Source organism: Saccopteryx leptura, chromosome 2 (genome assembly GCF_036850995.1).
Source record: "Saccopteryx leptura isolate mSacLep1 chromosome 2, mSacLep1_pri_phased_curated, whole genome shotgun sequence".
Classification (NCBI taxonomy): Eukaryota; Metazoa; Chordata; class Mammalia; order Chiroptera; family Emballonuridae; genus Saccopteryx; species Saccopteryx leptura.
The window spans coordinates 358,922,093-358,948,330 of NC_089504.1; the positions used below are offsets into that span (position 1 = coordinate 358,922,093).

The 26,238-nt window shown below is 53.5% G+C and overlaps 1 protein-coding gene across 2 annotated transcripts; it reads right to left on the reverse strand.

The window, feature by feature from the left end:
• Positions 1–12,256: 12,256 nt before the first annotated feature.
• CCDC42 (coiled-coil domain containing 42) lies at positions 12,257–24,275 on the reverse strand. Of its 2 annotated transcripts, XM_066366453.1 has the most exons (7): positions 24,193–24,275; positions 23,764–23,869; positions 23,367–23,471; positions 21,534–21,731; positions 15,876–16,097; positions 15,593–15,751; positions 12,257–12,387 (listed from the first exon to the last, which is right to left on the reverse strand). In XM_066366453.1, exons 1-7 carry the CDS (start codon positions 24,273–24,275, stop codon positions 12,310–12,312), a joined length of 951 nt encoding a protein of 316 aa, XP_066222550.1. In that variant the 3' UTR covers positions 12,257–12,309. The 2 variants fall into 2 exon arrangements, with proteins under 2 accessions (XP_066222550.1, XP_066222551.1); XM_066366454.1 differs by lacking the exon at positions 15,876–16,097.
• Positions 24,276–26,238: the final 1,963 nt, after the last annotated feature.

The following is a 26,238-nucleotide window of genomic DNA, read 5'->3' on the forward strand; positions in this document are numbered from 1 at the left end:
GATCTGCAGCTGTGCACACGTCAGGTCACCTGGGGAGCATGGGGGAAGAGATACACATCGCATCACATGCCTGAGACTTATCTCAGATCATCACATCAGAATGTACCGGGCACGGACACCAGCAGTCTGGAAAGCCATTCCTGTTTTGCACGTGTAGCAGGGTTGAGCTTCCCCGGAGTCTGTCATTAAGCAGAAGGTGCTCAAGGTTCAGCCACAGGTACAGAGAGTACCACGCTGGATGAACCAGTCCCTGTTATTTGGGGCAGATTAGAAGACGGGGACAACCAAAGACACATGTTGTCCGTTGTCCTTTCTCTAAGGACAGCTTCTAGACTACCTTGGTGAGAGGCTGGCCGCCTTCCCTGCCTTGGACGTCACACGTTCACCTGCCCCTGTGAACATGCCCAAGCTTGTGCCCACCACTCAAGAGTCGGTCTAACACTGCCCCATCTGTCTTTGCTTTAGGCTGGCACCACCACCCAGGCTTAAACAGTGCCCCCTTTGACCTGTGGATCTGGGGTTCAGGAGAAGAACTGAACTGGAGGTGTAAACCTAGGAGACCCGCTTTTCTTTTCTTGATCACACCACAGTCCTTCATTATTTTATTTATAAAATATATTTGACATTATAACATTGTGTAAATACAAGGTGTATGTGTTAACTTGATACAGTTATACATTGTAATATTGCTATTATAGTGATACTTACACCTCCATCACATTATATCATTGTAGTTCAATATTGTCTCTATTCATTTTCCTGTGCATTAGATCTCTATGGCTTATTTACTACTACCCCTTAAATGACATCGATCTTATCCCCACTCCCATCTACTGGTAACCACCATTTTATTCTGGTTTTTATATATATATATGTTTGTTTTACTTAGATTCCACATATAAGTGATATCATACAATACTTGTCTTTCTCTGTCTGACTTCTTTCACGTTAACACAATGAACTCAAGGTCTACCCCTGTCATCCCTTTCTCGTGGCTGAGTAATATTCCAGTGCATAGATATACTACATTTTTGACTACCAGTGACACAGCCAGGCATAGCCTGATGCTCTGGAGTCATCCACGTTCAGGGCTACTTGATTTGGCAGGTGATAAGTCTTGGAAACCTTGACTGCCTCAGGCTGGGGTAGAAAGTGAGGTTCCGACAGTGGCTTTGGGGGGTCATCAATATGTATTCAAGTCTCTTGGAATCTCTGCATCGGTCTCCTGCGCTGCTAGGTTTGCAGCCTTCAGGCCCCTGGGCAGCCTGGGGAAGCGCCTTTAGTTTGCTGAGGCCAGGTGGGGAGGGGCAGGCTCCAACATTTGCAAAGACAGGTTCTGGGAGCTGGGGGCCTTATCTACTGTGCCTCCGCACCTCTCTGAATCCTGGCCGACTTCAGCGGTCATCGGCACCTGGCCAGCTGCGCTTGGGCTGGAGGTGTGCAGGGAAGAAGGGGACCTGGGCAAGGGGAGGACAGAGGAGAGTCAGAGAGGAGGTCCTTGGAGGCGGCCAGCATCGGGAAGACTTCAGGGGCAACTAGGGAAGGGGTGGGGGTGGGAGTGGGGGTGGGGAACCAAGGCAGGGCAATGACAGCCAGCAGATCTCTTCCCCCACATTCCTCCTGGAATTGTTCTCATTCCCTTGGTTATAGAAGAACAACAATTAGCAAATTCAGTAAAAGGAGCCAGATAGGGAGATTGTTTGTGCATCTGGGGGCCAACATGCATTAGTGAAGGAATGTGACCAGAACTATATATAACCCTCTCTTGGCCCACCCACCTGTCCAAGCCCAGTGAGCGATGGTCTGTTTGTTCTGGGCTGGTATGTAGTTCGCTGCACTTCGGGAGCTCACCATCTGGGCCGGAGCCTCGCTGCCAGTAGCTCTCAGTGACCATATATGGCAAAATGATATATGTGATCAAAAGAAGCCAAATTCTCCAGTTGCATCAGCCCCCAGAGCATGCAGCCAACCTGGGTCGAAACCCCTCCAAGTCCTACTCTCTTCCTCCCGCCCCTCCCCCACCTTTGCTCCGAAACCAAAGGTGCTTAGCGATTGGCTGGGGGAGCAGGGGCGGGGCCTCCCCCCTTCAAAGTCTCCCCGGGAGCTCTGAGTCCGGACTGATTAAGGTTTGTTTGGGGTGGGGAAATGATCAGCGAGGGTCAGAGCTGCGAGTGTGTTTGAATGTGGCTTTCAACCAGAAAGCTGATGAGAATGACAACATATTCTTTCCAGAAAGCAGCCTGGTGGAGTGTCAGTACATATGTGGATAGCGGGGTAGCGGCACAGGCCGCTGCGTTTCCAAGGATAACGTGAACCCACGTTCCCCAACATACCTGCCATTCCCCGGGACCTTAACCTCCTAGGAGAAAGATGCAGTTTAGGTTGCTTAGCTACGGTGGGGGAGATATATGATTAGGGTTAGCCCCTCTCCAATTTTGTCTTTCTTCTCCTCTGCCCTGCGCCCAGCTGCCAGACCCCATGGCTGCACTGACCCCCTTCAGAGAGTCCCCACTCTGGGACAGGCACTGTGCTGGAAGCCGGGGGAAGGTGACTGGCGTGGGCAAGATCGTGGTCCTTGTGCGGCTGGCCCTGCCTGGGGGAGGGAAAGGGCCGTGGCCATTGCTGGAGGGGGTGTCCAGCCCAGACACAGGGGCTCCAGGTGGCTTCTGGGAGGAGGCGGCACTGGAGCCAAGTTTAAAGGACCAGCAGGAGTTTGCCTAATAATGGTTGGAGGTTAGGAACAGAAAGTCCAGGCTGAGGAGAGAGTGGGTTATTTCCGTGGCGGTGTGCAGAGACGTGGGGCAGGGGCCAGAGCAGCCGTGCCTTTTCCAGGAGGTGCTGAAGGGTCTGCACCTCTGCCTATGTCCCCAGTCTCTGTCACGCCCGAGCCCACGACCCCAGAGGGTGTGCCAGGTCTGGGACACACCCCAGTACCCTGTGATGTACCCAGACACACACACACACACACACACACACACACACACACACACACACACAGGAATGTGGGCAGAGATGCCTATTCACGTCCACCCGTTGTCACACCACATAAGCGAGGACATTTAGTAAAAGAAAGGAGGAACGATGAAGTATGGATGAGCACCAGGGAGAGAAGGTAGACTGGGGAAGGCACCCTGCCGGGAAGGGATGGGCTGTGGGAGTGGAAAGTGAGTGGGAGGGGGAGCCAGGAGGCGTTGTCGGAAACGGAGGGACATTCTAGCGTGTTCTGGGCTCCCTTTTTGGGGAAGGAACGACAGGAATGAAGACAATTAGTCAGCAGAAGTGGGGTGGGACGGGGCCCAGCCTCCCCCCACTGACAGTTCAGCTCAGGGTGTGCTGTGTCTTTGCTGGGGGGAGGGGTCAACGCCCCTGACACCTTCCTCCTCGCCTGTGGGAATTGTGGCCCCTTTAGGTCCACTCCTCTGAGCTCAGCACAGAGGCTGGGGCACTGGCTGCAGGAGGTCCCTGAGAATACTCTCTGGTGTGGTCCAGCAGAGAAATAGAGTCCAGGGTCTTCTTGGGCTTTCTCCCCAGCAGAGTGCCTTTATTGACCAGATGTGTCCCTTGACATCTTGGAAGCCTGAGAACCTGTCCCAAAAGAGGTGGAGTGTCATCAGTGACCGTGCCTTCAGAGACCTGGGTCTACTGAGCATTCAGAGGGAAGAGCAGATTTAAGGACTCAGTTTAGTCATTGCTTCCACCGGGAGGCCTCCATGGCTCCCCAGAGCAAGCGAGGTACCCTCCAGGGCTCCCCTGGACAGCAGAATGCAAGGGACAAAGTGTAAAGTCTCTTCTGACCTAGCCTGAAAGCCACACATCATCACCTCCAGCATGTTCTGTTTGTCTCACAGAGTAAGACAAGTAGGAGACTTCACTGGGCATGGAAAGCAGGAGGTGGAGACCTACAAGGGCCATCTTGGAGGCTGGTTACCATAGTTACTAAATTTTGGGTTATGCCGCCAAAAATAACAGTGTGGATGCCCTTGAAGGGAGACTTGGGCTCAGAGTGACAGGCAGATAATGTTGGGCAGGACTTAACTCTATATTCTCTTTATTAGAGAGATTCTTTATGTCTCTATATCCCCCCCCCCATTATCAAATTCACTTCAAATTGAAGGGTAGAAAGGAATTTATTTTCACATAACAGAAAAGCCTGGGAATAGTGCTGGTTTTAAGAGTAGCTGAAATTGAAATTTCATGAGAAAGTCCATAAGTAATTGCCCAATGGGAGGCATGGACAAGTTAGAGGTGTTTGGAGGAGGAAGAGTCAGTAGAAGTGAGAATAATGGGCCATGGAGGTTCACTGTACTTTTCTATTCGTTTTTATATGCTTTCAAATTTCTACAAAAAAGAGTAAACAAACAAACATAAAAACCTCAAGAACAAAATCAATGAAAAACCAGAATGGGCATACTTCCTAAGGAGGTGTCACTTTGTTGCTCTATTTCTCCTTCTTCACACATGTATAGTGCCAGCCACAACCATGGGCACATCACCATATCCTCAAGTCACGGAGTTGCCCTCCGATCCTCTGCATCGAGTTGCCCCAGAGACATATCTGGACACCCCTCCCAAAGTCCCTAAGGCCTTCTGGGTGACACACCCTGTCCAACAGCTCCTTCCTCTCTTGGGAAGTCCACTTTGCTCTGATGCCCGTGTCTGTTGTGTCTGTTTGTTGCTATTCAATAAATCAGCCCAAATTGAAGGCACCTGCTCTGCCAAAGAGGTTGGGCTACTCGGCTTCTTTGGATGAAGGAATACATTCTGAGGACAAGGATGGTCTCTGTCATGCTCTATGCAGTGCTCAGGACCGGGCTTGGCACATAGCAGATGCTCCATAAATACTTGTTAAATGAATGAAAGGCTTTCTAGAAAAAGGGAGTTGCTGTAAGGATACAGAAGGCCCAGGACTAGAGTGGGAGCCCGAAGGGAAGCAGCCGCAGGACCAGCCACGCCGCTGCAGATTTCCTTCCTCCCCAGAGGTGCTGCAGCTGGCACAGAGGCGGCCTCTCAGGCCATTTCCAACGGGGGATGAAAACAGAGCCTTCGGAATATGGGCTCTAGATTCCAATCACAGCCGCGTGACTTCCAAACTGCAGGACTCGGGGCAAGTCCCTTCACCTCTCTGAGACTCACTTTTTCATTTGTAAAATGGAAATAGCAAAATGGCAAAAACAAAGGCGGTGGTGAAGAGCAAGCAGAGTGTCTGCAGTAATGGTTCCAAGTTCAAGACAAATTAGGCTGTTAAAGGCTCTGAGAAATCGTGCAGTAAAGGAACCCAACTTTGTTCTCTGGCTTGAGTGCAGGGTGCTGCTGGCTGGAGCGTGGGATCATAGACATGACCCCATGGTTGCTGGCTTGAGCCCGAAGGTCCCTGGCTTGGAGCCCAAGGTCGCTGGCTTGGCCGTAGCCCCCTGGTCAAGGCACGTAGGAGAAAGCAATCAATGAACAACTAGAGTGCCACAACGATGAGTTGATGCTTCTCATCTCTCTCCCTTCCTGTCTGTCCCTCGCTAAATAATAAAGAAAAAAGAAACAACAACAACAAAAAAGAATCCCAGCTTTCCTCAACTTACTGGACAACAGGTTAGCAAAGCCCAGGCACACATGGGATCGTGAGGTTCTATAGAAAGCAATTCTGAAAACACTGCTCTAAGATTTTAGCTTCTTAGAGTACCGTGGACCTTTAAAAAGATCGCAGATGAGATCCAGGTGGCCTTGGCCTTCTGTGAGGTCGTTCTGATTTGAGTTTGGGGGTTGTGTCTCTGGACTTCACCGAGGGGCGCCGGAGCTCTCTAAGGCGCCCCATGACTGCCGTTCTTCAGGGCTGTTGTGCATAGCTTGTGTGATGCTCCTCTCTTTATTGCTGAGAGGACCCCTTCTCTAGCAAAAATGAGGCATGGTCATAGAGGCCTGGAATGTTTTAAGTGGGGTGGACCCTAAGGTTAGGTGTTCGCTCATTCCACAATTCATTTTTTTTTTTCTTTCATTTTTCTGAAGCTGGAAACAGGGAGAGACAGTCAGACAGACTCCCGCATGCGCCCGACCGGGATCCACCCGGCGCGCCCACCAGGGGGCGATGCTCTGCCCATCCTGGGCGTCGCCATGTTGCGACCAGAGCCACTCTAGCGCCTGAGGCAGAGGCCACAGAGCCATCCCCAGCGCCCGGGCCATCTTTGCTCCAATGGAGCCTTGGCTGTGGGAGGGGAAGAGAGAGACAGAGAGGAAAGCGCAGCGGAGGGGTGGAGAAGCAAATGGGCGCTTCTCCTGTGTGCCCTGGCCAGGAATCGAACCCGGGTCCTCCGCACGCTAGGCCGACGCTCTACCACTGAGCCAATCCACAATTCATTTTACAGATGGGAAAACAGGCCCAGCTATTCAATAGAAAGTCAGGTGACTTATCCAGAGACATGCAGAAGTGAGGGGAGGGGCGGGGCCCCTGACTCAGAACCGGCTGTTGGCTGCACATGGGGTGGTTGATGCTGGGCTCTGAGGGAGCTGATGTCTCCTTGGTATGTCAAGAACCACCCGGTGGGGACTGGCAGGCCCCTTGGCTCCCTGCTCCTTCCCGTGACAGAGGTCATGTGGAAGGAGGCGAGGGGAAGGATCATGGCCGCAGGTCAGGGGTTAACAGGCCTGAGTCCAGATGGCCAGCAGCTGGGCCGAGGCAGACACCAAGCACAGCTTCTTCCCCTTCCTGGTGATTCCAGGGATGAGACAGCAGGGAAGGAACTTGCAACAGATGGAAGGGAGACCAGAGGAATTTGGAATGGGCCCAAGGGGTCCAGCTCTTAGAAAAGGAGGGGAAACATATTCTGCTCCGAGAGAACATTATCTGCAAGCGAAGGGCTGGGGAGACTGGTGGACTGTGGCTTACATTTTTTTGCCTGTAATCAATCATACCGATTCATGTTTCTAAGACAACTGAAGAACCAAATAGGAACAACGTTCACGGCGATAAGCGGTGGCTGTTTGTTGCAGGCTGGGCCAAGCCAGACAAGTTGAGCTCAAAGATCAGAAGTTTTGAGGCCAGTTCTAAATTTAGAGTCCAATTTTTTTGTGGGAGCCAGAAGGAGCCCTCCCTGCATGAAGTGTGTCAGAAGAATGGAAGATACAAATCCCACAGGGCAGCTAGTACCAGGGCTCAGAGGGGAGGCCCTTTCAGCCAGAGATGCTAAGAATGAGCTCAACCAGGCTCTTATTTAAAAACAAAAACCCAAACAAACCCAAACAACTCAGTGTCTTTTCAAACTAAGAGCTTTGAAAGAACTGCATATCACATCCCCTCTTTTCTCTCCCCTGCTGCTTCAAAAAGATTATTACTCCGAAAGATCCTCAGAGCAACTCAGGATGCATGTGGAGGGTGCAACATTCAAGCCTCCAGAGTGCAGGGCTCCCCCAGAGCTCAAGCATCTCTCCCTGACAAGTCACGGGATTGAATGGACACGAGCCCCATGCCAAGCTGATGCCAGCGTGCCCCCAGAACAGCCATCGGAGCCGACTCTTCCGTCTCCCCCCATTAGTGCTCCCCTTGTACTTGAAGAATGACGGTTCCCAGGGCCTGGGCTTGTGGGCTCCACCCTCCACCTATTCTCTTGCCCACTGACCTCGTGCCCTCGGCCTCTGGCATCTGCTTTGCTAAGAGATCCGGAGCGGGTACCTCTCGGAACCCTCATCTCCCCGTCTGGCAAATACCAAGTTGTGTCAGATCCACCCTTGAAGTGGTTCTTGCATTCAGACCCACCCCGCTGTTCCCGCATCTGCTGTCTAGGCCGGGTCTTCAGCAGTCTGAAGGAGTCTCCTCGTTTGCTGGGCTGCCTCCACTCAGCCAGGGCAAGCAGGGTCCCTTAACCAACCCGATCAAGTCACTCTCCTGCTCCAAACCTTCCCGTGGCTTCCCATCGCCTGCGGAATCAAGTCCAAATCGTTTAGCTCGGTGTTCCAGGTCATCCACCTGTGACTAGAAGTGGCCCCTGCCTACCCTGGATTGCCTCATTCTCGTAGACCTACTTCTGCAGCAAAGTGAACGATTACCCTCCAGGAGCCGTGTCTCTGGGCCCTCACTCACAGGTGTCGTTTTATCTGAAATGCCCTTCTCCACCTTTCTGCATGTCTGACCTTTACCCTGCTGACCCCCTGCCCAAAGCCTAATTATTAACTGTATGACTTTGAGCAAATGATTCAAACCCCACGTCCGACTGAGACTGCTTCCAAAGATGGCCACGGCAGTTGCTTTCTTTCTTTTTTTTTTTTTCTGAAGCTGGAAACGGGGAGAGACAGACTCCCGCATGCGCCCGACCGGGATCCACTCGGCACGCCCACCAGGGGCGACGCTCTGCCCACCAGGGGGCAATGCTCTGCCCCTCCGGGGCATCGCTCTGACGCGACCAGAGCCACTCTAGCGCCTGGGGCAGAGGCCAAGGAGCCATCCCCAGCGCCCGGGCCATCTTTGCTCCAATGGAGCCTTGGCTGCAGGAGGGGATGAGAGAGACAGAGAGGAGGGGGGGGGGGTGGAGAAGCAAATGGGCGCTTCTCCTATGTGCCCTGGCCGGGAATCGAACCCGGGACCCCTTGCACGCCAGGCCGATGCTCTACCGCTGAGCCAACTGGCCAGGGCGGCAGTTGCTTTCATTCTGCGCGTCTCCTTTGCCATGTGACTTTGCCCCCCTCCCGTGTCAACGTCAGGGCTGGCCAGATGACATTCATCGACCAGTTGAATGTGGTGCACTTGATGCTGTCACTTGTAGCTTCCGTGTTTGCTCTCTGGGAAGCCAGCTGCTGTGTAGAGAAGTCCCAGTTCTCCTGCCGAAGAGGAGAGAGAAAGGTCACAGAAAGGAGAGCCCAAGTGCCCAGCGGGTAACCAGCCCCAAGGACCCAGTCATGTGCAAGGCCATCTTGATCCTTAAGCTCCGGCCAAAAGCCCAGCTGACCCTGTGGAACAGAGAGGAGCTGTCCCTGCTGAGCTCGACCTGAAGTCGGCCCACCGACTGTAACCAAAGGAAGTCACTGATGTTTTAAACCGCTCACGGTGAGGTGGATTTCTATGCAGCAGTAGATAAACGACAAGGTCTCCTCATCTACAGCATGGGCAGCTCCGTGGTCTCCCGCCTCGCAGAAGGGCTGGGAGGATTAAACACGTCAATCTATGTAAAGCGCTTAGAACAGTGCCAGCATGTTATAATATAAGCCCTCAGTAAATATTAGATCCTTATAACCGGAAATCACTTTAAGTCTTTTTTCTTACCCATCCTTAGTCCCCTTCCCCAACAGTGCCTGGCATGTGGTAGGTACCCAGGAAACACAGTTGAATGTCAACTGTCCTCTCCGTCATTGAGACCTCTGATTACCTTCAGCCAGAGGGCGGTTACTCTCCCTCCCCTGACCCCATAGCACTTCATCCGTGTCCCTCCCAGTGCAGATGACGTTCAGCTCTGAACTCTGGTTAGTAGTCTCCTTTGTAGAACGTCAACTCTCAGTGGGTTCTCCCCTCCCAGGGGCAGAGAAGCTGCTTGGGGCGGGGCCAGGGGGCGCTGGTGCTGAGCACGTGCTACGCGCGCGCACGCACGCACGCACGCGCTTCTCCCAGATATTTCTGCATTGAAAGTCCCACGGAGAGGCAGCTTGCTCACGTGCATGAATGAGCAACCCTGAGATGGCTTGAAATGAGAAGAGGAAGATTCCAGAGTCCCTCCAGCTGGCTGAAAACCTTGTCTATACGATGTGGGACCCCAGCCTGCAGTCTGGGAAGGAGGCTATGAGGGTCAAGTCATGAGAGAGAAAGGAGTCTGATCCTTTCTCAGAAGCATGGGCCACTTAGCTACTGCAGAGTGACAGAGGTCACTCTGAAAAGCTTTCAACATTTTGTTCCAATCCCGTTCTCACCAGCCGCTTTGGGACATCAGCTGCTGTTCGGGGGCTGTGTCTCTGACATGGCGGGTGTGCCAGACACGAAAATGTCTGTCATCTGGCTGCTTGCAGGCTGAGCTTTTTCACACCTCGGGGCTGTCTTCCTCTCTTTTCCTTTCCTTCTTTCTATCAGGAAGAGCTAACAGGTCTGTGGGGGGATAGAGTGTTCTAGCATCGGGAGTGAGTTCCTGAAGGTCTTGCCCCCTTCTACCCATAAAACACTCAGGGTCCTGCTTCCTGCCTTCGCTGATAAGAACCATTCGTTTCTGGAACCAATCAGTTATTTCTGCTTTAATGAGCGGGTGTCTTTTCTCGCTGGGAAAAGTCCAATCCGCTCTTAATCTATTCTGTTATTGGAACGTGATCTCATGTGTCTGGAGCCTACGTCTCTCGTCTGGGCAGCCTTGGGCTTCTCTTTCTGTGGGCTCAGGACGCAGGGTGGACATGCTGAGGGACTGGGGAGAGTGAGGGTCTGTCTGTGACTGCTGTCCGCCCCCACTCCCGACGGGAAGCTCTCTCTCCCAGGCTTATAAACAGCCCTGGACCTTCTGGGGTTGCTCTGCTCTCTTCTGTGGGCTGGGGAATGAGTTTGTGGATGTGTGCCTTTGCTTGTAATCAAGAAATCTGCCTTGATCCGCAGAATTTTTTCTGTCCCAGGTCTGGGCTCCTTTTTTAAACCTGAAAAATGCAGTAATATCAGAATGCGTTATACGTTTGTAAACATATGTGCCTTAAGATAAGCTTGTGTGTTACCACAGGAATTATAAGCGTGACTCTTCACAACACCTTTTTTTTTAAGAGAGAGAGAGAGAAAGAAGGGAGGGAAAGGAGAGAGATGAGAAGCATCAACTCATAGTTGAGTCATGTTAGCTGTTCACTGATTGTTTCTCATATGTGCCTTGACAAAGGGGGAGGAGCTCAAGCCATACCAGTGACTCCTTGCTCAAGCCAGCGACCTTGGGCTCAAGCCAGCGACCTTGGACTCAAGCCAGCAACCTTTGGGCTCAAGCTAGCAACCATGGGAGCATGTTGATGATCCCAAGCTCAAGCCAGCCAACTGATACAGGTTATTACTGCACATGGTGGAGAGGAAAGGAGCCAGGTCCTGGAAAGGGTCTGCTTCCCTATAAAGTGGTGGGTCTCAAACGTGAGCATGCGTCTGTCTGACCCGGAGGGCTTGTTACAGCCCCGATGGGTGCGGCCCACCCAGACTTTCTGATTCCCAGGTCTGGGGTGGCGCCTGAGAATTTGAGTTTCTAATACATTTCCAAATGATGCTGCTGCTGGTCCGAGAGCTGACCTGAGAACCATTGCTGAATGGTGGCGCATACAAAGGATCCCAGAAGGCGGGGCTGCACGCCCAGAAGGCGGGGCTGCAGCGCTGCCTGGAGGTAACAGGGACCCCCAAGCCCTCTGGGATAACAGGGTTAGGGGGCAAACAGGGAGCCTTGTTCAGGCCCACTTCTCAGCCTCTTCTGCAGGGGACAGCAGCCTGGCTGAGGGAGCCCAGGTTCAGGGCACGCGAACCCAAGGCGAATCCCCACCCTGTCATCTGTCCCTGTGCCCTTGGGCAAGTAGCCTGTTAGGAAAGATAGGGACAGCGGAGCCCCACGGAGCTTTCCCCGGGATGATGGACACAAAATGTACGTTCAGTGAATGCTGCTTCCTCTGTCCATCTCCGACCTGACTTTTGCCACTGAGGATTTAGAAACGCGCAATGGAGTTTCTGACCCTCAGGGTCAGGCTCCCATTTCCCTGCTCTCGGGGTAGTCTTGCTGGTTTGCAGCCATCCTCCCAGGATGCTTGGATGCTGTTGTTCGGCAGCCTGCCTGCCGTTCCTGCTAGCGTTGCTCACACCCTATTGCGGTTTTAGGGTTCACAGAGGGCGGGGGAGTGGGGCTTGCCCCGAGGTCAGGGAAGAGTTGGAAGTCTCACGTGGGAAGCTGTCTTCATAGTTTCCAGTGAGCCTCCGCATCCCAGTCAGAAACATCAACTTAAAAATTCTTTTTTGAAATGGTAGAAAAAGTGGTCCCAGGTACTTACCCTGCTAGTCTGCTGCCCATGCAAATACTTACTCAGTGCAAAGCCCAATGCCCAGGAGCCACTGGGCTTGAGATTTGATTTCTAGACCCTGGGCAGCCTAAGTGACCAGCTTCTCAAGAGTGGGTGCTTTGGGGAGTTCTTTCTGCAGTGGACCCTCTTCCCCATGAATAAATAACCAAAAAGAGAACGTAGGAACAAACTTCTTATAGAATTTAATGTTCAGGGATGGGACACGTGAAGCCAGAGGGGGAAACAGCAGGTGTCCGGCGGCCGAAAGCACAGGGTCCCCGAGGACCGGACTGGGAGCGCTGGACAGCGAGGTCACCGGGGGCGTCTCTTTCAGGCTCTGTCCATGGCTGTTCCTTAAACCCGGATCTGCAGCTGGTCCTTCTTCTTCACCTCTGCCCAGATGTCAGACAGGTCCTGGATGTACTGCTGGATCTAACGAGGCAAGGGGTCCAGAGTCAACCCTACCCTGCAACAGGCTACCCCGTGCAAAAGCAGAGCGTGTCCAGACTTAGCCTGTAAGGAGTCACCACTTTCTGGCGACTGACTTCTTCCAGCCACTTCCCAGCACTGGACAATTGTTCTAGGTGAAATGGAGGATCAAGTTCAGTAGACTAGCCTGATCAGGCAGTGGCACAGCGGATAGAGTGTTGGCCCGGAACGCGGAGGACTCAGGTTCAAAACCCCAAGGTTGCCAGCTTGAGTGTGGGCTCGCCAGCTTGAGCATGGGGTCACTGGCTTGAGCATGGGATCTTATAGACAGGACCCCATGGTTGCTGGCTTGAGCCCAAGGTCACTGGCTTGAGCCCAAGGTTGCTGGATTGAGCAAGGGGTCATTGGTTGGCCCGGTCAAGGCATGTATAAGAAAGCAATCAATGAACAACTAAGGTGCTGCAGTGAAGAATTGATGCTTCTCCTATCTATCCCTTTCTGTCTGTCCCTTTCTTTCTCTCTGTTTCAGGGGAAAAAAAATAAGTTCAGTAGACTAAAAGCAACAAATAGCACTGGAGTTAGAACTCCTAGAGGCAGAACCAGAGATAGGAAGAAGTACAAGCTGACCATGTAAAGAGGGAGGAGAGAGAGAGGGCTCTGAGCAGACTGGGGATGAAAAGCATTTAGCAGACAGTGTCCGGCCCGTGCCGGGGCAGATGGCTCTCCACAGTCTGATAATCTTCAAGTTGGTTGTTTACCTGGGACCCAGAACTGATGCTTATTGTGAGAATCTGGAGTCATGGGGGAAGTTTATTTTATTTTATTTTTTAAATTTTTTTTAAATTTTTTTTATTTTTTGTATTTCTCCGAAGCTAGAAATGGGGAGAGACAGTCAGACAGACTCCCGCATGCGCCCGACCGGGATCCACCTGGCACGCCCACCAGGGGCGACGCTCTGCCCACCAGGGGGCGTCGCTCTGTTGCGACCAGAGCCACTCTAGCACCTGGGGCAGAGGCCAAGGAGCCATCCCCAGCGCCCGGGCCATCTTTGCTCCAATGTTGTCTTGGCTGCGGGAGGGGAAGAGAGAGACAGAGAGGAAGGAGGGGGGGGTGGAGAAGCAAATGGGCGCTTCTCCTATGTGCCCTGGCTGGGAATCGAACCCGGGTCCCCCGCACGCCAGGCCGACGCTCTACCGTTGAGCCAACCGGCCAGGGCCATGGGGGAAGTTTAAATTCCATTCACTAGCTTCTGTTTTAAAGGACATGAAATCAGTGTAACAGTGTTAAGAGGGTTGCCTTCTGTGTCGGAAGACCTGGGTCCTGATGAAGCTCTGGAGAAATTGCTTCATCCTTCTTGGACTCAGTTTCTTCATCTTTAAAAAGGGAAGAGAGAGGAAAGGTTGGATAGATGACCTCTAAGATCTCAGTTCTAAAACTTCTCCTTTTACAGAATGTTACTGGAGATAGGACTACACAGCCTATCCAAAGCTCTTAACAATTCTGTCAGACCTAATACTGGTACTGTTATTGATATAATTCTTATTTTGCAAAAGAGGAAACAGAGCCAGTGAATTAAAGTAGCAAAGATTCTGTGATGTCCCATGTATTTTTTTTTTAAGTGATAGAGGGCATGGCTGGGAGATAGACAGGAAGGGAGACAGATGAGAAGCATCAACTCATAGTTGCAGCACCTTAGTTGTTCATTGACTGCTTCTCATATGTGCCTTGACCAGGAGGCTCCAGCCAAGCCAGTGACCCCTTGGTCAAGCCAGTGACCTCTGGGCTCAAGCCAATGACCATGGGGTCATGCCTATGATCCTATGCTCAAGTCATTGACCCCGTGCTCAAGCCAGTGACCTCTGGGTTTCGAACCTGGTTCCTCATCATCCTAGGCTGATACTCTATCCACTGCACCACTGCCTGGTCAGGCTGTGATGTCCTATATTAAAAAACCATCTAACTTAGTTTAACTTTAGAGTTTTTATTTTTATTTTTTTATTTTTTAAGATTTTACTTACTGATTTTTACGGAGAGAGGAGAAAGAGAAGGGCGGGGGGGATGAGAGCAGTATCAACTCATAGTTGCTTCACTTTAGTTCACTGATTGCTTGTCTTATGTACCTTGACTGAGCATGCCCAAGGATTCAAACCGGCGACCTCAGCATTCTAGGCCAGCGCTCTACCCATTGCGCCACCACCAGCCAGGCAAGTTTAGAGTTTTCTAAATTTATTAGTCTGTGGAGTCCTTTTCTTCCCCCATAAGAAACTTACTAACATCTTGAGATTCTAGGATTTTCCCAGTCCAGTTTGGAAAATGGGGCCCCAGACAGTTTGGGCTTGATTCAGGAAAAGGCTGGGCCTTCCACGACACTAGATGGAGTTCATATTGTGTTGGCCCTTTGCAGAACCACTTTTCCTAAGCTGTCCTGTGGTACTATGGATCTGTTGCAGGGATCTGTTGAGAACATTATTTATTGAGTGTCTCAGAAGCCTCCTTGAGAAAGTTCAGTAAGAGCTAAGTGCTGGAAAGGGCTTGCTTTCTCTGAGGAAAAGTTATGTTTTCTTATTTTGGTACTAGAACTGCGTGCTGCTATTCCTTCTGGTTACCAGGAAGCTCAGAGCCAACTGCTATCCTTAATAACACAAGAATCTACAGTCTTGCCCTGGCCGTTGGTCAGTGTTGTCCAGATGTGCCAAGGTTGTGGGTTCCGGCTGCTGTAGGGACTGCCCGGGGCCAGCGGCATCTGAGCTCTAATGCTACGTGGGGAACCAGAGCAGCACTATCAGCTGGGACTTGTTGAAAATGAAAATTCATGGTTCTCGCCTCAGACCTACTGAGTCAGAGGCTCTTGGGATGGGGCCCAGCAATACTCCCTAGCTCCAAGGTGATTCTGATCCTGTTAACATTTGAGAACCAGGGCTCTATTCGGTTCATTCCTCCACTCAACCAATCACAGTCCATCTTGGGCCCCCTCATGGGGTAGTTCAGTTTGCTAGAGCGTCTTAGAAATGCATGAAGGTTGAGGGTTTGATCCCTGGTCAGGGCACATCCAAGAATCAACCAATTAATGCAAAAATAAATTGAACAACAAATTGATGTTGTTCTCTCTCTCTCCCTGGAATAAATCAATCAAAAAGAAAAAAAAAAGAAAAAAGAACCATCCTGGTTCAGTAGACATAGAGCACCCAGCATCTGTGCCTCCTCTTACCATGTCCAGCTGTTTGTGCGTGTCCTCCAGGGACACAGAAGTTGTCTCCTTCAGCTGCTTGCTCACAATCTGGAAGAGGTTCAGCGTTGCCATCTTAACGGTGCCAAGCAGGAGGGTCTTCTTGGCGGCAGTGTTCTGGATGTGTGCCCAGCGAGATTCCTGGCGAAGGGCAAAGGGAGGGGTGTGAGCGCAGCGTGTGTGTGTGTGTGTGTGTGTGTGTGTGTGTCCCTTCCTCATTCACCCAGGACACCCAGAGAGCCCCTTGCCCCGACTGGGGGCTCACCCAGATGATGACGTCGCTGCGGGCGCGGTCGAAGCGCATCTGCAGGCGCGCCAGCTCGTTGTTGTGCTGTAGGATCTCGTCGTCCTTCTCCTCCATGTAGCGCGCCAGCTTGGCCTTGGCGCGCTCGATCTTCTCCTGGCCCTCCTGCGCGGACTGCATGAGGTCGTAGTGCATGCTCACCAGCGTCTTGTAGCGCGCCATCACCTCGTGGATCTCCTCGAACTGCGCGGGGGTTGGGGGCGGCTCGGGTCACTGTGCGGCAGCCGCGGGGCCACTGTGCGGTCACTGTGCGACTGGGCAGCAGCCGCGGGGGCCCAGCCCGGCAGCCCCTGCCACCCGCCACACTCCAGCCGAGCTTCCCTGGCCTAGCAGGCGGGCCCTGGCCAAGGTCCGGGGGCAGAGGCTGTGAGGCCGTTGCGGTCCTGCGGCGTGTTCCTCTCGGGTTGGTATGGGCCGTGGGCCGTGAATTGGGGGCACGCGCAGCTGGACCAGGGGTGCTCAATCTTGATTGGAATCACGTGAGAAACTTTTAAAGGACACCTGGCAGGCTCCGCCCCCAGATATTTGGATCAATAAACAGGTCTGAAGTAGTTCCTGGCATCTGAATTTTGCAAAACTCCCCCCGGGTGACCCTAGGGTTGAGCACTGGGGGAGGAAACAGCCCGGGTAAGGACGGTGGGGCATGCGTGGCGCATTCAGGATGCTCCGAAAGGTTAGTGTGAATGACCCGAGTTCAAGATGGGAGGGAGAGTCGACCTGGAGAAGTAAAGCAGTGCTCAGCGAACCCTGAGGAGTGTAGACTTCATCCGCTGAAAGATTTTAGAAAGCAGAGAGAGAACTTCACTTCTATACGAGGGGGAGGAGCTGCACTTGGAGATGTTTCTCAAGGCAGTGATGATCTTATTCCACAAGAATGCGTCAGGAACCACGTTAGAGGCCAGGAACTATGCGAACTGCTAGGGACAGGCCAGAGATAAGACAGCCAGACCCTGCTCTTGTGAAGCCTACCCCTTGGGGTGGTGCAGAGGGGAGGCCGCCGGACCAGTAAATAGTCGGTTGCAGCACAGAATGATAAGCCTTATCTACAACCAGCGATGGGGCCCGGCGGAGACCGGGGTGGGGGTAAGATCGGCAACATGGTGCTTTCTGGTATTTGTCCCTTTGCTGAGACCTCCCCCCAGCAGGGGCTGGAGAGCGTACTAGTGGGCAGGAGGCCTGAGGGCTCAGCTGCCTCCTCCAGCACGGTCCAGAGCCATGCCACGCGGGCCCTAACTCGCAGACCCTGCTCTGCAGAAGAGGAGCCCTGCCACCCTTCCTCTTTAGAAGGTGGTGTAAGTACCGGTTCCAGGATGCCAGCTCACCTCCCCAGGGTTTAGCAAAGTGTGCTTCCCAGCCACCCCGGGGACACTCCTGGAGCACTTCGTTCCTCTCATGACATTTCCAGCGATAGACTGGTGTTCTGGGAACTGCCCTGCTAGCCCTCCCCAAATATGGCTCTGTCGGACAGGGCCACCCAAGGCAGCATGAGGGGAGGTGGGAACAGCCAGCAAAGGTTTCCTGGGAGAAAGAATGGCTGACCTGAGGCCAGAGCTAGGACTGGAAGAGAGCCAGCGAGGGCAGGTGGGGGGAGGCGAGGAAGTATCACGGGGAGAGGGAACATTCTGGGGAAAGATGGTGGGGTGTGCGTGGCACGTTCAGGGCGCTCAGGAAGGTTTAGTGTGAATGACCTGAGTTCAAGATGGGGAGGGAGAGGTCGACCTGGAGAAGTAAGAAAGTGTCCAGTAAACCCTGAGAAGGAGTGTGGAGTTCATCCCTTGAAGAATTTTAAGAAGCAGAGAGAGAACTTTATATCGTTGAAAGTTCACTCAGCACATGGTACGACGGCATGCAAGTTGGAATGAATGGACCCCGTCAGATTTACCAGAAGCACCTCTCCAAAACTAGATGCTGATGGCAAAAGGTCTCAGGTGCCAACCTGCAGAGACTCCCATGGTCCAAAGATGGGACACTTTGACTATCAGTAAGAATAAGTGCATAGGATTAAAATGTATGAAACGTGTTAAAAATCCATGCGTTCATGATTGTAACAACATTACCGGTCACTTTTGGAGGATGCTGGAGAACCAACTCATTATTCTGAAAACTGTAACAAAGAATCAAGCACTTAACTAGCTTCTTCTTTGAGACCCACATAGAGAAATAGTTGATGAAGGAAAGACTGTCTTTATGAAGTCCTTTTCTGTATGGTAGTATTCTAGTGATACGCAAAAAAAGGAGGACAGAACATTTCAAACACCCTAAAAGGGTCTTCTGTCCCCTCTTACCAGGGAAATCAGAAATGTGACTTCTGTCACCGAAGATTCACTTGACCTGTTTTTAAACACATCAGTGGAACCATAGAATATGTCCTCCTTTCTGTTAGGCTTATTTTGATCAGCAGAAGAATGTCTGTGCCTTGAAAAACTTATCAACCAAATGCAGTGTAGAGACTTTGTTTGGACCCTGATTAGAACAAACCAACCATCCAAAAAGCATTTGTGCAGTAATGGGGGAATTTTTTTTAACATCAACCGGATATTTAATATTAAGGCATAACTATTTGATTTTTACTTGGTATGGCAATGGTGTTGCGACTCTATTAAAAAGAGCTCTTCTTAGAGTTACAAACCGACATACTTATGGATGGAAAAAAAAATGTCATTTGCTTCAAAATGGCAGAGGTGGGAAGTTTGGAGGATTTGACAATGAGTTGATAATTGTTGGAATTAGATGATGAGTAACAGGCATTTGATAGACTATTCTATTTTTGTAGATGTTTGAAAATTTCCATAATAAAAAAGGTTTAAAAAAATATTGATCAGAGAAGGTAAGTCACAAAAGGACATGTACAGTACTATTCGTAGCTCATGAATATGTAATATGTTGTCCAAGCAATAAAAACAAACATGTGGGCCCTGGCCGGTTGGCTCAGTGGTAGAGCGTCGGCCTGGCGTGCAAAAGTCCCGGGTTTGATTCCCGGCCAGGGCACACAGGAGAAGTGCCCATTTGCTTCTCCATCCCTCCCCCTCTCCTTCCTCTCTGTCTCTCTCTTCCCCTCCCGCAGCCAAGGCTCCATTGGAGCAAAGATGGCCCGGGCGCTGGGGATGGCTTCTTGGCCTCTGCCCCAGGCGCTAGAGTGGCTCTGGTCACAACAGAGCAACGCCCCAGAGGGGCAGAGCATCGCCCCCTGGTGGGCGTGCCGGGTGGATCCCGGTCGGGCGCATGCGGGAGTCTATCTGACTGTCTCTTCCCGTTTCCAGCTTCAGAAAAATACAAAAAAACAACAACAAACAAACAAAAAAAAACCCCAAAAAACCATGTGAATGTGAAATTAGGAAGTCAGAGATGTGGATACCTTGGGGGAGGGGAGGAATGAGTTTGGAAGGGGGCACACAAGGAATTTCAATTACTTGCAGTGTTTGGTTAAAGAAGAAAGAATTGGGGCAAACATGAAGATTTGACAAAGTTGTGGCGAGTACTTGGGTGCTACCCTATCTTTTGCGATACTTTTCAGTATGCTTAAAATGTCTTGAAAGCAATACAGGAAGAATGAAAGAGAGAAAGAGGCAGAGGCGGAGGGGGTCACGCTGGCTGTAGAATGGCGGACAGGCTGGTGGCCAGGAATAATGCTGAGTCGAACTCCAGATGGGGTTCCCTGGTGGTCTGGATGGGGAAGGGACAGGGGCTGGATTCCAGAGATACTCAGGAGTCAGAACAGACCAGATCTGTTGACTGATGGCTGTGGGAATGAGGGAGGAGGAAGAATCAAGGAGGAGGCTCAAGTTCTGGAGAAGGCGGTGGGTGGGGGCCCGTGGGGGGGGCATGCCATTCACCAGCTCTGGCCACACGGGTGGCGGGTGGCCTGGGCACAGCAGGCAGCAGATGAGATGAGTTGTGCACTTGGTAAGTTAGATCCAGGGGCACGAGCTCAGGAGGGGGACATAGGACAGTGACACACAGGCCAGTCGCCCTCAGATCTAAGACATACATTATACCAGCTCTGAATCTGAGCCGTATCTTATCGTTCACCTGCTGCTTTAATAAAGAAGTCTTCCCTTCCCCCCTCCATTATGAAACGAATACTTCAGCAGATTTCTTAGAATAAAGAAAATAACACGGACTCGGGGCGCGTGCCTACGTAAATTAGGTCAGGGCTTCAGAAACTGTGCAGCCTCTGTCTCTCTGCGGCCTCCACGGACACTGACCCACACCTGAGAGGGCACACCTCCTCGCCCACTCCGCCCTGGGAAGGGTCCTGCCTGCGTGGCCACATGGGGGAAACGGCGTGGGCAGCCACTGACCCTGGCGGCGTCCACGGGAGGCCCAGGGAACTGACTGGTCAGGGAGGAAAGTAGAGGGTCTGGAACAAAGGCCAGAGGAACGTTTAAGGGAGGAGCTAGCCCCGGGGAGCCCCCCAGAAGAGTCTGAGGAGGAAGGACCAGAGGCAGGAAAAAAGTAGAGAGGGAGGGAACGGGTTGCATGGGAAGGGGCAGAGGGTGTTTAAAGGAGAAGTGTCAACAGTGTCAAATGCAATTGTCCTTTGAACAATGCAGGGTTTCGAGGTGGTGATCCCCCCGGGCAGTGGAAAAGCCGCTTATAACCTCTGACTCTCCCGAAACCTAACTGCTGCTAGCCTGCTGTTCACCGGAAGCCCTGCTGATCACACAGACGGTTGGCTAGCACAGGTTCTGTGTGTTATAGGGATTATATGCTGTATTCTTACAACAGCGGAGTATGCTAGAGAGAAGGAAGAGTTATTAAGGACATCATATGGAAGGGAAAATACATCTATGACACTGTGCTGTCTTTATTGAGACTGTAAATGTATGTCATCTGTTTTAGGCTACATGGCTCGTCTAGGAGTTTTTTTCAAATTGTCTATTGGAAAAAAAAAAATCACCTGTAAGTGGAGCAACACAGTTCCAACCTGTGTTGTTCAAGGGTCAGCTGGACTGCAGGATGCAGGGGTGGGAAGAGGGTGGGGCAGTTCCTGGAACTCTGGCACGGGCGCCTTTGGGAAGAGCCCTCGTCAGAGGCCTGGTGGGGCGGCAGAGGAGCGGCCAGAGGCCAGGGCTCCGGCCCTCCCAGGCTGGGGGGCCCTGAGCGGTTTACTGGACCTCACCGAGTCTCTGTTCCCTCTCCCATAATGGTCATCAAATGGGTGGCTTTCCTCTGGGGGCTAACGAGAGGACTGGACAAAGTCACGTGGGCCACACCGAGCCCGGGCCCAGCACACGCTAAGCTCTCAAGCTTGGCCTGAGGTCGGGTGTTTTACGGTTTTTCTCTCCCTTCCTTTCCTCATTTCCTCTCAAGTAAACAGCAACATCAGGGACGGGGGAAGCAGATTAGAGGCAGGCAGAGCTCATCGCTGGTGCTGCCAGAGAAATCTCACTCCTCCGACACACACACCACCCTCCCACACATCACTCACACAGCCGGCCGTCACTCACACAGACACCGGGACACAGCACCCAGTCCCAGCCTCGCCAGGTGCCTTTCCAGCTGCCCTCCAGTGCTGGATGCACGCCCTCAGAGCGAGGCGGCCACCCCTGCGGAGGGTCCCCAGGCCCCGGGGCAGGGGAGTGGGGCTGAGGACGGCCCTCCCGCTGTCCCACTCACCTCGGAGGTCTCCACCACCCTCTCCAGGAACTTGTTGAAGACGGAGTAGTCCTGCACCTTGGCGCTCAGCTGCTGGTGCCGCAGCCGCAGGGCGGCGATCTCCTGCTTGGCCCTGGCCACCTCCCGGACGCGCTGCCTCCGGAGCTCTCTCTCCTTGTTGGCCTTCTTCAGGGCGCGGATCCGCTTCTGGTCATTCTCCTGGGGCCGGGGAGGCGGGGTCTGTTGGCACCGCCCTGCCTTCCCTGGGCCCAGGTGGGTGACCCGATCCCCCCCTACCCCCCCACCCCACCCCCTGCACAGGGCCTCCGTTTGCTGAGCTCAGGTCACCCCGAGGACGGGCAGGGACCATCCACGTGGGCAAAGAAGGCTGACTTTTCTCCCAGTTTGGTACGTGGTGCCTTGATTTCTCCAACTGTAGAAATGAGAGGCAATGGCCCCTTCTTCTTCCCAGAAGCTGGGGAAACTGCTCAAGTCACAGGGAAGTGAGTGAGGGGATGGGCCCACTGCGGGGGGCCTGGCCTCCCAGAGAGCAGGTGCTAGTAGCTCCGACTGGGACTGGCGTTCGACTCAGGCAGGGGGAGATTCAGGTGACACGATGCCCAGAAAAGGACACGAGGCTCAGCTACAGCCAGCCGACCCCCTTCTCCTTCCTTCTGTAAAGCCCACCCCCAAGATGAGGGGGTGAGCCCACCCTTCACACCAGCTGACCCCCTTCTCCTTCCTTCTGTAAAGCCCACCCCCAAGATGAGGGGGTGAGCCCACCCTTCACACCGCATTGTGTGGCTCCCTTCCCTCCTCAGGGGCTCCGTGAGGCCACCGGATGGGCACGACTGGTGGTGGCATCTGGAGGCACGTGGGAAGGCACAGAGGATGTGCACTGTGTCCCGAAGGCCCAGGAGAGGACCAGAAGGCCCTAATCCCGTGGCTTTTTCTTACAGTCCAATTGTGCCTCACAGTCCCTTGAGGAACTTTTAAAAATGTAGTTGCTGGTCCGACCTCAGGCCTGCTGATAGCACGGGGAGAGGGGAGTCCCCAGCCTGCATTTGTAGCAAGGCTTCCAGGGTTCGGAGTGGCTGGGCTCTGGTGGCCGTTGGGAGAACCCCTCACTCCCGCATTTCCTGCTGCCCCAATCACTCCCCTAGCTCTTCTCTGGTCAGTAAGAAGCACTGGACCTCTGGAGAAATGCCCGGGCCACCAGCTTCTTTTCCCACCTGGTTTAGGCACAGAGCAAGACCGAAGATGCTTAAGACCAGCCCCCAACAGAAGCCAGCGACAACTCCGTGGGGCGGGGCCAGGCCCTTCCTTCTTGGAGAAATCTGGATTTTTTTAAAATCACTCCTCAAAGGACCCATTGAGAGGAATTGTCTCAGAATGCACTCGGGTGCCTCGTCCTTCAACCACCCTCTCCCTCCCTGGATCATCAGTGTTAGGAGGGATGGGTGGGGTGAGTTGGGAGGACTAAAACCCTGTCTGATTCATTTCTGTATCTCCAAGTGCCTGGCCATGACTGTAGCACATTCATTCATTCATTCATTCATTCATTCATTCATCAGGTGAATGGTATGTACTAGGTATTGGCCAGGAAATGGTAAACAGAAATCTAGGGGAGACTGACAGATAAACAAGAAATCACAGACATCAGTAAGTGAGGACATAAAGGGAGAAGCCCCAGGCTATTGCTGAGCACTGAGGAGACATCTGATCCCAGGGGAGAAGTCCCAGAAGCAAGGAGGAAGAGGAGAGACAGGAGGGGAGAAGGGGAGAGGGAGGGGAGAGGGGGACGGGAAGAAACAGACGAGGAGTGGCGGTGGCTGGCCCTGGCCTGCTGCCTACCTGGATGAACTGTTCAAACTTCTGAATGTGGGACTTCAGCTGGGCCTCCTTGATGCCGAGCTCTTCCCAGCGCAGGTTCAGAGCCTCCATTCTACGCTGAAATGTCTGGGGGTGCGGGGAGCCGACAGGTCAGGAGGGTCTCTCACAGGGGGACCAGGGAAGGCCCCAGCATCCCCGGCCCAGGTGCCTCTGTCCCCAGGCCTCCCACGTCCCACCCCATGCCTGGTTCAGAGCAGAGTATCTTGGGACACTGGTGTCCCCTCCTCCCCAGGACTCGGGTCATTCCTGTCTCTGCAGAGAACACAGAACCAAGATCCAGGACTCCTGCGGCTAGCCACGGCCACAGATGGAAGGGCTGTCCCTGTGGCACTCCCGCCCCCCACCCCCTGTCCCAGACCTCCTTCTTCTGCAACATGGCGTGGTGCATGATCTTGGCCTCCTTTTTCTTCTCCAGTAGCTGGATAGAGGGGGACTCCGACTGCTCCTCTATGTGGGGGAACTTCCTGTGCAAGACGTGGCCAAGAGGGGCCTGGGCAGGCTGGGACTGGGAGTAGCCCGTGGGGACAGAAGGCCATGGGGGGAAGGGAGTCCCGTCCCCATCTGGGTGCAGGGAATGGCGTGTTGAGAGGGAGAGAGGGCTGTGCTGATGTCCGGGAGCAAGGCGAGGCAGGGTGATAGGGGTGGGGGCCTGGGGGTGCCAGGTGCTGGGGTGGGGCAGGATGATTTGAGACTCTGGGTTAAAGAGTAGGAGGGGCTGGAGGGGGGGCACTGTTGGGTTAGGGAGGTCCCAGGCACAGAGGGCGCAGCCAGGGCCCGAGACACTCACTGAAGCAGGTGTAGCAGCCGCTCCCCATACTGCAGCCGGAAGTACTCGGCCAGGTCCTCCTCCTCCATGATGCCCAGACTCATGGCGATAGTGAGCTAACGGCCCAGGCAGCCGAATCTTCACAGTGAAGCAGTGGGTGGTGGGGCTCTGGTGTCTCTTTTTTGCTGGATTTTCAGGGTCTGCAGAGAGTATGTGTCCGAGAGACTCCTGGGAAGATGGCTGGAGGCTGAGATCAGCAGTGACCAGAGATCTGGTTACCTAGCAACAGGTCACCTGGTTCTATGGACCACACATGAACTCAGGCTTCGCCCTCTGACCCCTGACCCCACTCTAGCTGGGGTCCTACTCTCTGCTCCCGCATGTATTCCTCAGGAACTTTGGGAAGAAGTTGGGCCTGCCTAGATGCTGGTGTCCAGGGCTGGCAGGGAGGGTCCGGGCGCCCGTGGCCGAGAAGCAGGGCTTCGGTAGAGGGGTGCCCTGTGGGGGAGCCCTGTTCCCAGAGTCTCCCTCCGGAGGGCGGGTGCAGGCATGTGCGAGGGTGAGGGAGGAGGCTGGCTTGGGACAGATGGCCAAGAAGAAAAGGAGAGAAGCAGGCAGGTGCTTGGCTGAGGCAGGGCTGGGCGTAGACAGAAGGAAACTCGGGACCTGTGGGTGGAGGAGAGCCGGCCTGAAGCTGGGAACAGTGGTGGGCGAAGGGTGTGTGGGTGTGCGTTTGGAGGGATAGGCAGAAAGCCAGGGGACTCAAGAGGCCTTCCCCGGACTACAGAGGGGGCCGGGGGCAAGACCCCTCGGAGAGTGACGGACGCCAGCCTTTGAGGTTGGCAGAATAGTAACAATATGAAGACATGCCAAACCACGGTACCATAGATGTCACGTATTTTACGTGTTTCCCTTAAGAGGGCTTGCCTTCCTTTACCCTTCAGGGTGTTGGACATCAGCTCATTTGGCCTGAGGTTCAGCGTCTGCATTTGAGACCCTGTGTGTGAGGCGGGTCCTCGGGGAGGTAGCGGCCCTGCTCCTGCTGCCTGTCCCCCCCCCCCCCAGCTGCGTTCTGCACGCTCTCCCTGGCGGGGCTACGGTGGGTGGGTGTCCCCAGCACCCTCGGTGTCCGGAGCTCGGCACCGCGACATTGCCGGTCCTCTGGCGCCCCCTGCTGGCCACCTGATCCGGCCCTAAATCCTGGCCTGGGAGGAAGAGACTGGTGGGGGGCGCTGCCAACCCCCCGCCCTCCCCCGCGCACACCCCGCAGCCTCTCCTCCAGAGCCCGCCGCCTCCAGCCAGTCCCGTGGGCTCAGCGGAGGCCGCAGTATGGCTCCCAGCCCACTCGGGACACACCCGCCCACCCCCTCACCATGCCCACACAAGAACACCAATAAAGAAAGTAAGCTCCTCCGAGGGGTGTATTTCCCTCCTCGTGTGTCCTTAAAGCCTGGCACAATCAATTTGGGGCTTCCCTTCTTCCTTGAGGGGGCGGTGTCGTGCCAGACCTTGAGCAGGAGGCTCTCAGTTTCTCGAACCACCAGGTTGACCTCGTAGGATACAGACCCATCTTCGGTTGCATCCGTGGCATCAGTTGGTCAGGGCCAGGCTGGTGCATGCGGATGCGACAGCCTTTTGTGCCTGTGTGCCCCTCACATCTGGAAGCTCTTTGGCCGCTTTCTCTGAGGCTTGCTTGAGAGTCATGAGAATCTTCATCTTCATCGTCCACCACCACCCTCTGTGGGGTCTCACCGTCTTCCCAGGGGCTCCACAGCAAGAGCAGGGCTGTCCGAGGTTCACAGAAGTCTGTGCCCAACCCCCGTGATCCCCCCTCCCCAGCCAGCCACCTCCTCTATCCTGATACTCGCCTCAGAGGCATTTAGCAAAAATCTCCTAATGGATGTAGGTCGTTGGAAACCAATAGATTTATTTTCTGTTTTCTGTCCTCCAAGACAATTATCAGCTTAAAAGGGGGGAGGAGGAAAGATCAGGGGAAAATTAGGTTAATATCTCAAAAAATATTATCCTGCCCTGGCCGGTTGGCTCAGTGGTAGAGCGTCGGCCTGG